Source organism: Asterias amurensis, chromosome 12, assembly GCF_032118995.1.
Source record: "Asterias amurensis chromosome 12, ASM3211899v1".
Classification (NCBI taxonomy): Eukaryota; Metazoa; Echinodermata; class Asteroidea; order Forcipulatida; family Asteriidae; genus Asterias; species Asterias amurensis.
The window spans coordinates 13,579,135-13,591,416 of record NC_092659.1 but is presented as its reverse complement, the minus strand read 5'-3'; the positions used below and the strand labels follow the sequence as shown (position 1 = coordinate 13,591,416).

General features: G+C 38.1%; 1 protein-coding gene across 4 annotated transcripts in view; it reads right to left on the bottom strand.

Annotated features, from left to right (window-relative positions):
* LOC139945186 (RCC1 and BTB domain-containing protein 1-like) overlaps positions 1-12,136 on the bottom strand; it is a 35,760-nt gene extending 23,624 nt beyond the window's left edge. Inside the window, exons 1-11 of one of the 4 annotated variants that reach the window (XM_071942476.1) lie at positions 12,029-12,136; positions 9,161-9,489; positions 6,798-6,957; positions 5,331-5,421; positions 4,970-5,037; positions 4,461-4,568; positions 3,501-3,643; positions 2,662-2,852; positions 1,786-1,844; positions 1,033-1,103; positions 458-511 (exon numbers count right to left, since the gene is read on the bottom strand). In XM_071942476.1, the coding sequence (XP_071798577.1) occupies positions 458-511; positions 1,033-1,103; positions 1,786-1,844; positions 2,662-2,852; positions 3,501-3,643; positions 4,461-4,568; positions 4,970-5,037; positions 5,331-5,421; positions 6,798-6,957; positions 9,161-9,462 (1,247 nt within the window). In that variant the 5' untranslated portion in view covers positions 9,463-9,489; positions 12,029-12,136. Of the gene's footprint in view, positions 1-457; positions 512-1,032; positions 1,104-1,785; positions 1,845-2,661; positions 2,853-3,500; positions 3,644-4,460; positions 4,569-4,969; positions 5,038-5,330; positions 5,422-6,797; positions 6,958-9,160; positions 9,493-11,878; positions 12,008-12,028 lie in introns of those variants that run through there. The other 3 variants (XM_071942477.1, XM_071942478.1, XM_071942479.1) reach the window with 3 other exon arrangements.
* Between the last annotated feature and the right edge of the window lie 146 nt (positions 12,137-12,282).

The window sequence follows — 12,282 nt, the reverse complement described above, 5'->3', positions numbered from 1 at the left end:
TAATTACTCAAAATAATCATTAGCATAAAACCTTTCTGAATTGCGAGTAATTGGGAGAGGTTGATACATGTAGTAAAAAACATTGTGAGAAACAGTTCCCTCTGAAGTGACGTAGTTTTCGAGAAAGAAGTCATTTTCCACAAATTTGGTTTCAAGACCTTAGATTTAGAATTTGAGGTCTCGAAATCAAACTTCTGACAGCACACAACTTTCTAGTGACCATGGTTTCTCTCTTTCATTAATATCTCGCAACTCCGACGACGCTCAAATTTTCCCAGGTTTGTTGATTTATCCATATGTTGAGATACACCAACTAAGAAGACTAGTCTTCGACAATAACCAATAGTGACTAGTGTCTTTAAACAGAAATTAATGATTTTTGCATTTTTTTTAAATTTTACTTCAACGCTCATTCGCTCAATCGTTATCACCATCAATAAATTATTTTTCAACTTACTCTTTTGCGTCCTCATCCCAATGCGACTGGAACATACTTCTGAAATGCTCACACCTTAAACAAAAATTAGGGGAAAAAAATTAGAAGAAGAATAAACAAAGTGACATAACAATTTACTTCAAATCCGGACTCTGAAAGAGTCACTACCAAAATAACTATTGGCATAAACCTTACTAGGTAGAGAGTAATGGGGAGAGGTCGATAGTATACAACATTGTGAGAAACGGCTCCCTCTGAAGTGGTGTAGTTTTCAAGAAAGAAGTAATTTTCCACGAATTTGATTTCGAGATTTCAGATTTAGAATTTGAGGTCTCGGCATCAAGCATCTGAAAGCACACAATTTCGTGAGACAAGGGTGTTTTTTCTTTCATAATTATGCTGCAACTTCAACGACCAAATGAGCTCAAATTTTCACAGGTTTATTTTATGCATGTTGAGATACACCAAGTGAGAAGACTAGTCTTTAACAGTTACCAATAGTGTCCAGTGTCTTTAGTAATGTTTTTTCTTTATTTATTTAGTTCCTCATATATTTGTTGATTTATTTATATTTTGCGGAGGGGATTGAATCTCACCTGATTTTGAGGATAGCTTTATGCACATGAATACTCTTGCCATCCAAGACAATTTTCAAATCAGACGCTTCCTACAAAAAAAGTAAAATTAACAAATTAAACAACTTATTTCAATGTTCGAGTTTTTCTGTTAGAGAAAGTAACATACATGTAATTGCAGCTAAAGGAAAACACAATGTAGCAATGTTTAATTTTAGATCCTGGAGGAACCAACTTATAACAAACAACTTGAAGATATATGAATTTTCAACTCGTTTAAAAGAAATTGGTTCAAAATACATTTTACAGCAAACCTGATTAAAAGGGGTTTGATACACTTTGGCCATGACATGAATCCCTACTCACTCTGAATAAAGATGTACATTTGTTCATACTATTTGACAATCGCTCAAACTTTCATTCGCCATGTCTTTGTAAACGTTATTAGCAACTTGGAGCGTTGGAGAAAGAAGTATTTTTCCTCAAAAATGTTTGAATTTAGTTTTGAGACCTAAGAATTATAGTTTGAGGTCCCGAAATCAAGCATCTGAAAGCACGTAACTTCAAGTGACAGGGGTGTTTTTTCTTTCATAGTTATCTAGCAACTCCGACGACCCATTGAGCCCAAATTTTCACAGGTTTGTTATCTCGTGCATACATGTATGTTGAGAAACCCTAAGTGAGAAGACTGGTCTATGACAATTACCAATGGTGTCCAGTACCTTAAACCCCAGCTATATTTTCTAAACATCAATTCTAACTTTCCTATCTCACCTGATTATCAAAAGAATTCTTCAGGCTATCCTCTAGGGCACGCCTTCCAACGAATGTTTCTGTAAACAATAAAAATTAATAGATTGGTTTTAGAACAACAAAAAATGATTGGAGTGTACCAATGTCCTTCACCATTCACTGATTAATGTACTGGTGCTCTGCCTACTGAGTTACATGTATGAAGATCTGGACAAGCAAGAAGTTCTCTCTTCAAACCAAGCTTCGTTTTTACAATTCCAACCAAGGTGCTGTTGTACTTTACTCTATGGCTACACAACTTGACACTTAAAATTGAGTCAAGAGAAGAAACTTGATGCCTTTGACTCAAGATACCTAAGGAAGATCTTGGGCATTAAGTGGAGTGACTTCGTCCGCAACGAGGAGGTCAGTGAACGATCACAACAAACTCCAGTGTCCTGCACAATCTGTGGGCAGTGCATGAACTGGCTTGGCCATGTTCTGCGGCTCCCCCTTTCGAGACTCGCCAATCAAGTCCTGCGTGATGAACCTGCCAGGAAGGAGGAGAGGTCGACCTAAAATGAACTTGTGCCAGACAATCCAGCGAGACCTTCATTGGGTCAAAGCTGGAGCGACGTCAGGTCACTTGGCCTTAATTCATTCCTTAAACCATCTCAGCTCCCTGGAGAGTACACAACCTGTGCAACAAATATGCGCTATTCGGCTAAATGAATCCCAAGAACCATCTCTGCCCTACCCATACCCATGTGTGGAGAGAAGCAAGTAAAGTGTCTTGCTCAGGGACATAGGTGTCACGACCGGGACTCAAACCCACACTCTGCTGAACAGAAGCACCAGAGATAGAGTTCGGTGCTCTTATCTGCTCGGCCACGACACCCCTTTTTTCACCAAACTCACCAAATTTGAGTGATCTCCACGTGACGGCTGGGGAAGAAAAGCAGGCAAACACGTCGTCTAGACAAGTGAATTTGGTCAAGATGGGCGTGGTCACTGACTGACCCCTGCACTGACCCCACATGTAGACGGCACCAGACTGCAACATGGCTGCTGATATATGAGAGTAGTGTGTTGCTGCTATTTCCACAAATCTGAAGAAGAAAAAAATTAGCATTTATGTAAACAAGACTGTGTCTAGATTAGCAGCTGTGGCTAAGGCTTGATCGCCATGTCCTCATGCAGTAAAGAATAGGAGGCCAATAGAAACAGCCTTAGTAACAGCCGCAGCCACAAGGCATGTCAGGTTGGTGTAGTGGGGTTTAACCTTGCCTTTCACCTCTTGGACACCAGTTCGAATCCCACTTCGGGCACTGACTATGTGGATTGGGTTTTCAGTCCCTACTTGACTGCCCAGATCCACAGCCGCTAATTCACATGGATTATTACTGATTACATTATACCTCAACTTTCGAAAGAGCCAGTCTTTTGTTGACCCAATTTAAGTTGCCTCTTAATACCTTTAAATATTGAGACGTCATTTAGACCAATCAAATCATTTTTTGTGCCCGAATTTTATTGTTACATCTACATAAATTTATCTATATCTCCAGTTGTTGGAGAGAAGAAGCTATGGTACTTTGGAACAACTTATGTACAACTTTTTTCCTTTTTTTTCTTCTTCAAATCTTTCATCTCAAATTCTCACTCAGGTTTTCTTTTTTAGACAAACCATTTTTCAAAAAAACTGCTCAGTATTTTATATCTGGGATGAAATATAAAGTTTATTGTGACCTTCTTACCTTCCAATGTCTGTTCCTACCCTAGTCGCTGTGACCAGATTGGCCTTGTTGCCTGTCCCAAGTTGACCATAGGAGTTAGCACCCCATGAATACAAAACACCCTCATCTGATAATGCCATGGAATGTGCATAGCCGCATGCGATCTACAAGAGTAAAACAACAAACAAATAAATTAAAAATAATGTAAATAATTCATTCATTCATTCATTCATTCATAATTGGTTTATTATTTTAAAAACAAATTCCCATGGCGACCAGAGGTCGAATTACAGGAAAATATACAGAGATTAAAACATAGGAAAAATCACCCGTTTTCACATTATTTAAGAAATAATTGATTAAGGAGAGACAAATATTTACAATGTATAAAATAAATTGTTCTGAAAGTTGCGGGAAAAAAAAAAGAAGGAAAAAAAAAAAAAAAAAAAAAAAAAAAAAAAAATTTGTTGGCAAAGTCAAAGGGCGCATAAAAAGCTGCATTATATTGCACCAGTATCCATCACAAAAGATACTTACTGCACAGTAAACAAAAAATGAATAGAAATAAATAGCGTATAAACATGTAGCAACTACCTGAGAGAAAACAGACCAATACTTTAGGGGCTATGCCCAAGTGATCTGCAATGTTTTGAGAGATTCCTTAAAACTACTCCAAGAGATATGTTCCGAATATTTTTAGGTCTTTTCACTCAGAGCAATTTTACTGGTTACTTAAAAAGTCAACTAACTGCAATGTGATAAGACATCTTAAACATTCTGTTCAATTAAAAAAGTTCCTATTCTCACAACTGTTTGATGAGCAAATAAATCCAGTTTTGAGTTTAGGCACCAAGAGCTTTGTTTGAGATCAAAGCGTTGCTATGGATTTAAAAACAATAAGATGCAACCACTTTATGAAAATGTTGTCGGCTGAAAGTCAGTTGTTTTAGCCAGACTGTCTAAGTAATGAATCATATTTACCTGTGATATAACAACCCCTGTTAGACTGGACACTCTGCAGGGACTTGGTTGGTTGACGTTGTTGCCTAGACCTAGCTGACCATTCCCATTGTAACCCCAGCCATAAACCTATAAAACAAGACATAAAGACAAGTCATCAAACTTTAAGTACATGTATGAGTGAAGTTTTAAGGTTATGCTGTTGAGAGAATTGAAGCTTGGGTGGGTATTTGGGGCAGGAGTCAGGGGGGATGGTTCATGTTAAAATCCTTAGCAAGTTTCATCTCCCAATTCAAACTCAAACTACTGACCAAAGCCTCAGTCAAACAAAAAGTACTGACCAAAATCTCAGTCAAATGCAAATGGGTGTTGTCAAATGCAAATGGGTGTTGTTGGGGGACTGTGAAGATGACTTCACGCTCGCATCTTACAAAATGTCTGGCCATCTTCTGCTCATCCGCTTTTAGCTCCAAATATTTGTTGAATTAAAAATAAAAGTCCAGTGATAATTCAAGTGTCTTGGTACTTACCTCACCATTGTCTACCAGCGCAAGTGACGATGTCTGTCCGCATGCAAGAGCTGTAATCTTCTTACCACCTTAAAAGTCAAAAGAGTAAAACTTCTTGAGTACATATTTAATGTGCATCTCTGGATTGGAATATTGGTGTCTGAGGAGTCGGGTGGGCCTTGGGGGAGGGGGGGGTATACATGTACATGGGTTCCAAACTGACTTGCAAAGAAGTTGATATTCTGTCTGAAAAAGTATTGCCACAGATTTTCCTTCGAAACTCCAAATTATTCCCATGCAACTTGAATGACTTGCAACAAATTGCTCAGCAGTGTTTTGTGCTGTTGAACAGCTTTCTGAAACTTTCTACAACTTGACTTACTAAGCAGTGAAGAGACCTTCCTAGGTGCATTGATGTTTGCTGTGGCCCCTGATCCAACCTGACCACAGTTGTTGTAACCCCAAGCGTACACCTACATTGCGTAAAACAAATGAGACAATGAAAGCTCAAGCAGGGCTCCAAATTAACACTGGACGGCAGGCTCAAGGCCAGTTATTAAACTCACGACCAGACAAATCTGGCTTCTTGAACATTTTTGATTCAGTTCCTACAGTGCAATATCTTTGATATAATACCAACAAAGATGTTCAAATGTTAGCTTTGAGTGTGAGTAACATTCAGTTTTCTGAGTATCAAGGTATACTCTATCAAGGTATGCTTTTGACTTTGTATTCCTGCTAAGGACGGCGACGCTGCATTTTTTTCACGTAAAATATCACTTTCAAGAGCAAAAAATGTCATCCGTAATAGAATACATTTTGAATGATTGATTGATAAAATGATCAAATAATAAACTGATTAAAGACACTAGACACGATTGGTTATTGTCAAAGACAAGTCGTGTATTGGTGTATCTCAACATGCATAAAATAACAAAGGTCTGGGAAAATTTGAACTCACTTCGTCCTCCAATTAGCGAGATATTAATGGACGAAAAAACACCCTTGTCCCACAAAGTTGTGTGCTTTCAGATGCCATGATTTCGAGACCTCACAATCAAATTCTGAGGTCTCAAAATCAAATTTGTGGAAAATTACTTTTTTTCTCACAAACTACAATACTTCAGATTCAGAGGGAGCCATTTCTCACAATGTTTAATACTATTGAGTAATTACCAATAGTGTCCAATGCCTTTAACTGATTGATCAACTGTTGATTGTTGTTTTTCTGGTGGAGGGGTGTGTTTAATGGTTAACTTTGATTGGTTGACAGAATAATACCAACTAATGGGCTGATGAATGATGGACTGGTTAGATGGTTGATTAGCTTACTAATTAATTCATTAATTTGTTAAGTTACTTATTAATTGACCAACCAATTAGTTGAGTTATTAATTGATGGTTTATCAATGCTTACTTTTCATGCAATTTTAAGGCACTGGACACTAAAATTGCTAATTAATCAAAACAATTGTTAGCATAAAAACTTACTCGTTAACAATCAACGGAGAGCTGTGGATAGTATAAAACATTGTGAGAAAGGCTCCCTCTGAATTACGCAATTTTCAAGGAAGAGATAATTTCTCACTGAAATAATAAAAGACTTCACATGTAAAGTTTTTTAATTATTCATCTGAAAGCACACAGATTTGTGCAACAAGGGTGTTTTTTCTTTCATTATTCTTGTGCAACTTAGATTTAAACCATCGTTGAAGCCCAAATTTTCACAGGTGTGTCATTTTATGCATATGTTGGGTTACACCAAGTGAGAATACTGGTCAAATTTTCTGAGGGCCAAATTGACAAATTGATCAATTAACGATTGATAAAACAGCATCATAGTTTTTACCTCTCCTTTATTAGTAAGTACCAGTGTATGATGACTACCACAGGCAACATGGGTAATCAAACAACCCCCTAAGTTGTTGGATATTAGACAGGGAGCCATCCTCTCTGGACTGTGGCTGGTGGTCCCATTACCAAGCTGGCAGTAGCCATTGTGACCCCAGCTGACAAAACAAAACCAACACAAGCAAAACGTTAATAAGGGAATAAAAGGGTAGCAACGAGTTCTTAAACTGCTGTTTAAAACCAACAAGTTCAGGGTCGTGCAATAAAGTCACGAGCCAAAGGCAAGGGCCTTTATCGCACGACCACACACCCTGACCCCGACCACGGCTGTTTCAGATCGAGCACTTCTCTGTAAAACTCAACCGCTTTCAGACGTCCTTGAGCTCTGTACATGTGTTGCATTTTTTACTGTGACAGTTTTTGGATGCATTCATGCGCGTAGTTGGTCTTGGTGCAAGACGTTTCTCGTTTTCCTTTCACACACAGCGCGGCCAAATCACCAGCAGCACCCCAATCACACGTAACGAGAAGTGCACAGTACATGTATACATCAGCCTTGAAAACCTTGCTTTGAAGGACACCATACATGTACATTAAAGGGACACGTTGCCTAGGATCAGTTCAGATGCTCTATGAAAAGCGTTAGAACTGTTTGTTTTAAAAATGCATGTTAGAAAGATTATTTTGGAAGTAGAATAGAATGATCCACACAAAAATGCCTCGAAATTGCATGGTTACCTTTCAAGGTCGTGAACAAACACAGCACGTCATTTTGTGGAGTCAAGTTTTTTATTCCATTAAATGGCCGACCATGTTACATGTAGTTCGCAAAGTAAAAGGAACACCACCCAATTTCGAAACCTAGTTGTGTTGATCATTCTACTTTTATAACATCTTTTAAACCATAGGCCTATTTGAATAATTCATACCAAACGGTTCCAAATGCTTTTCATAGACCAACTCGCCCGATCCAAGGCAACGTGTGCCTTTAGGTGCAATTGGAGGAATGAAGAAATAAAAACAAGTAACAACAAACTTAATGTAGGAACGCCTTGGTACTGCCATGGCATGTTTTTCAAGACAACCAACACATAGGTTTGCCACAATCTTGTAATTTTGAGGCATGACATGCAATTGTGCTTTAAAACAAGTGGTGAATTGAAGAATCCACCGCCTGTGCTCAATGGCAATGACATTGGGACAATTAACTGGAAGAGCTACGGCTTCAACCATTCAAAGTATTTTTTTGAGTATTGAGTATTGCACCACACATAAGTATGGGGTACAAACCAAAAACTTCTCCTCTATCACCGTTGAAAATGAATAAAACAAATCATTGTTTTTTAATGCTACATGCTTTCATCAATTGAAGTACTTCCTTTATGGTAAACATCAAGAGCTCGTAACAGGAAATTTAATAACTGTACAACCAATCTGTGCCCTGTGTTGGCCGAGGTAAGCCTCGACCAAGAGTAAGAGTATGAGGGAATAAGTGCACTGCAGTGAGCAGTGGGGTAAAATCTGGGTGACTGTCTGGATGTGTGTAAACTTGAAAGTGTTCATAGAATGTTTAGTTTCCCCATAATTGAGGTACCCATTAAAGAGAAACTGTCTTGGTCTCAGAAGAATTTTAGTAACAAACCTTTTAAGGGAATATGAAAAACTTTTGTCATTGCCATTTCTGTGGTTATTTTTAGCCAGAGTTGTCAACAAACAAAAAACAAAATACCCAATTAATGAATCAAAAGAATTAAAGGGAAGGTCATGAAGGTACACGTTTGGTAATTGTCAAAGACCAGTCTTCTCACTTGGTGTATCCCATCATGTGCATTAAATAACAAGCCTGTGAAAATTTGGGCTCAATCGGTCGTCAAAGTTGCGAGAAATGATGAAAGAAAAAACACCCTTGTTGGACGAATTTGTGTGCTTTCAGATAGGAATAAAAGACTTCTAGCTAGAAGTCTTTTATTATTTAAGTGAGAAATTACCTCTTTCTCAAAAACTACACTACTTCAGAGGGAGTCGTTTCCCACAATGTTTAACACTATCAACAACTCTCCAATGCTCGGTACCAAGTCAGTTTTTAAGTTAACATTTGTTTTGAGTAATTACTAAACGTGTACCTTCCCTTTAATTCAATGTTAGCACACTTTTAAAATTTAGAGGGTTAAACAAATGGGATTAATTTGGTTTCATTCAAGACAAGCACCTATTGTAGCAACACTAAATAGGGCCATCAGCGCAGCCACTGCAACTAGGATGGAGTGGCTGGCACTGGTGGTGGCGTTATAAATATGCTGATAACCTCATTTTGCGTTAGAATGGTGACGTCATGCATGAATATTAAGAGGGGTGTATAACCTGTAAAGTTCTCCTGTGTTAGTTGCCACGACTACATGCGGCCCACTACCAAATGCCATCAGAGTTGTTCCCTTCCCGCACAGCGCTTCAATCTTCCGTGGTACCAGCGTGCTCTGAACGTCCCCCAACCCCAAGCAGCTATTGTGGTTGTTACCGAGGGCGTAGACATCACCATCTGAGGTGGTAAAGATGGCCTCGTTACCCCCACTGCCGAAGACGCAGGCCTGGTAGATGCTGTTGAGAAGTTCGCTGTCCATCAAACTAAAGATTGGCCATTTGGCCACGTCGTGCATGTTGGTCATTATCCAAATGCTTTTATCTGCTGACTACTGCTGAGAAATTAAATCAGAACTGTAACTTGATAAAAGTAAAATCTCACCCTTGTGAGAATATGAGATGAGAAGTGTGCTATTTTCCAAATGCTTTTATCTGCTGACTACTGCTGAGAAATTAAATCAGAACTGTCACTTGATAAAAGTAAAATCTCACCCTTGTGAGAATATGAGATGAGAAGTGTGCTATTTCCACTAACTTCCATGATCAATCAAATCATCTGTATACTGTCAATTACTGCAGCAAACTCGTCAAGGGATGTTGCAGGTCTGGTGTGGCAAGTAGACAAAATTTAGTGGTGAGCTCCCCTTATGAAAGTGTTCATTTGGATTGTATTTAGCATCGTCTTGATGAATGAGTCTAGATGGTGCTTCCCTTATTATAAAGTAGTCGGTTCCATTCACATGGGTTCTTGGGACCATTTGTGACAAAGGAAAAATTTTAAAAGTCCTAATTTAAAGTATTTGTTGATTTGTTGATTTGTAGAGGGAGGGAAGTCAACAAAATCTCAACAATGTAAAAAATGGGGTGTTCAGACAACTCGTCCATCGAACCACTCCACCGTCCGAACAACATCGCACTGCTTGAGGCGAAGGGGGTTACCAAATGATTAAAAAAACTTAATTATACAGGAAATTCATGTAAACATGTCACTTTTGTCAGTATAATGGAGGTCGACCATTCAACTGTCGGCTTGTCGGTGTCCACCCGATAGTCCGAGGGTCCGTAAGTCCAAAGGTTCAATAGTTAAAAGGTTTGATAGTCCAAGTGCACAATTTCCCATAACAGGGGGTTCATTAGTCCGAAAATGAAATAGGGTTCATTAATCCGAACATTTGATGCGATAGTCCAAAGGTTCATTAGTCCGAAGGTTCATTGATCCGAAGGTTCATTAATCCGAAGGTTCATTGATCCGAAGGATCACAGGTCCGAAGGTTCGGTAGTCCGAATCAACGATACGGTCCGATAGTCCGAATCGACGATCGAACCTTATTGTCAATTCGGACTATCGGACCTTATTGTCAATTCAGACTATCGCACCCTCGGATTATCGAACATTCGGACTACCGAACCTTCGGACAAACGAACCTGCAGACTACCGAACCTTCGGGCCATACATGTAGAACCTTCGGACTATCGAGCTGTACCGACTTGTCTTGGCCATCTGTCGAGTTGTGTCAAAAGTCGAGTTGTCTGTCTGTCTGTGCTAAACCGTTGAGTTGTCCCAACAGTCTAATTGTCCAATAGAAGAGTTGTCTGAACTGACATTGACAATGACCAATGTACTTCTAGATCCCCCGTGTCATGAGGGAGCTTTTAAATTTGTTTCAAACGTAGCTGGAAGTAGACAAAAATAACTTTTTTTTTAAATAGACCTAAAAAGATTTATTAAAGGCAGTGGACACTATTGGTAATTACTCAAAATAATTATTAGCATAAAACTTTTCTTGGTAACGAGTAATGGGGAGAGGTCGATAGTATAAAACATTGTGAGAAACGGCTTCCTCTGAAGGTACATATATTATGTAGTTTTCGAGAAAGAAGTAATTTCGTGTGACAAGGTATTTTTTTCTTTCATTATTATCTCGCAACTTTGACGATCAATTGAGCTCAAATTTTCACAGGTTGGTTATTATATATATGCATATAATGTTTAGCTACACAAAGTGAAACGACTGGTCTTTTACAGTTACCAATAGTGTCCAGGGTCGTTAACTTCTTTAACCATAATATTCTTCCAATGTTCTAAACAGTCGGCCTGTAATTCATGATTTGATCTGTTCCTTGATTTTCTGTCTAAAAAACAAACTATTTTCAATGAAAAAATATATATATGATGTATAAAACGCAAACGTTCATGTTTCCCTGGGTGTTTTTCTTGTTAAAGCCAAGGGTTCCTCAAAGAAAATTTCATGGTAAAAATTCATTCATTCAATTCATTCATTTGCAAATGTTCTGATTATCTTTTTCCGATAATTTTTATGTTATTTAGTTCATTACTTTGGATAACTTTCCGTATGGCGCCACCACTTTTTCACTCATTTTTACAAAAAGGGATATCTCATTGAGGTAAATTAAATACTATATTATTTCATATCGAATGAAAAAGTGGTGGCGCCATACGGAAACTTTTCCTAACAAAAATTCATTCAAACAAACCAAATATAAAAAAACAAATCTTATTCTTATGTTCTGATTAATTTTCCCCAAAGTAAATTTTTGTTTAGGCCTTATTTTATTGCGTTATTCGCTTAATCTGTTTGTTACCTGCAACATGAAAAAAAAACCAAGAAAACAAAGTCATTGCAACAATGAATAAGCTCAATGGATGATTTAATATTTAGGGTTAGCTTAAAAATAAAAATAAATTAAACTACAACTTACAAGTACAATATTTTATCAGCATGATCCGTGATACGGACCGTTTATCAATCAGTGGACTACACCACTAACACTACTACTATCATGGAGGTAGAATTAATTCCCACAAGGTCTGCAGAGTAAAATAATTGTCATTGTGTTGTGAATACTCACCAAATACGTGTACTTGAATTTCCAAACTCGCTACGTACTGACTGCTTTAGGTCTGCACGTTTGTTGTTTACAACAAATTGCACGACGTAAACACCTTGTTAAATTCTGCCGCCGCGCAATCCTACGTCTCCAAAGCTCGGTATCGATACAAAGCTACTCGATTTGACATTTCAAAAAGAGTCGAATTACACCGATTGGTTACGATACGAAGGTTGGGGAGTTTCACTTTTTCAATTAATCGATTCTATTTATTC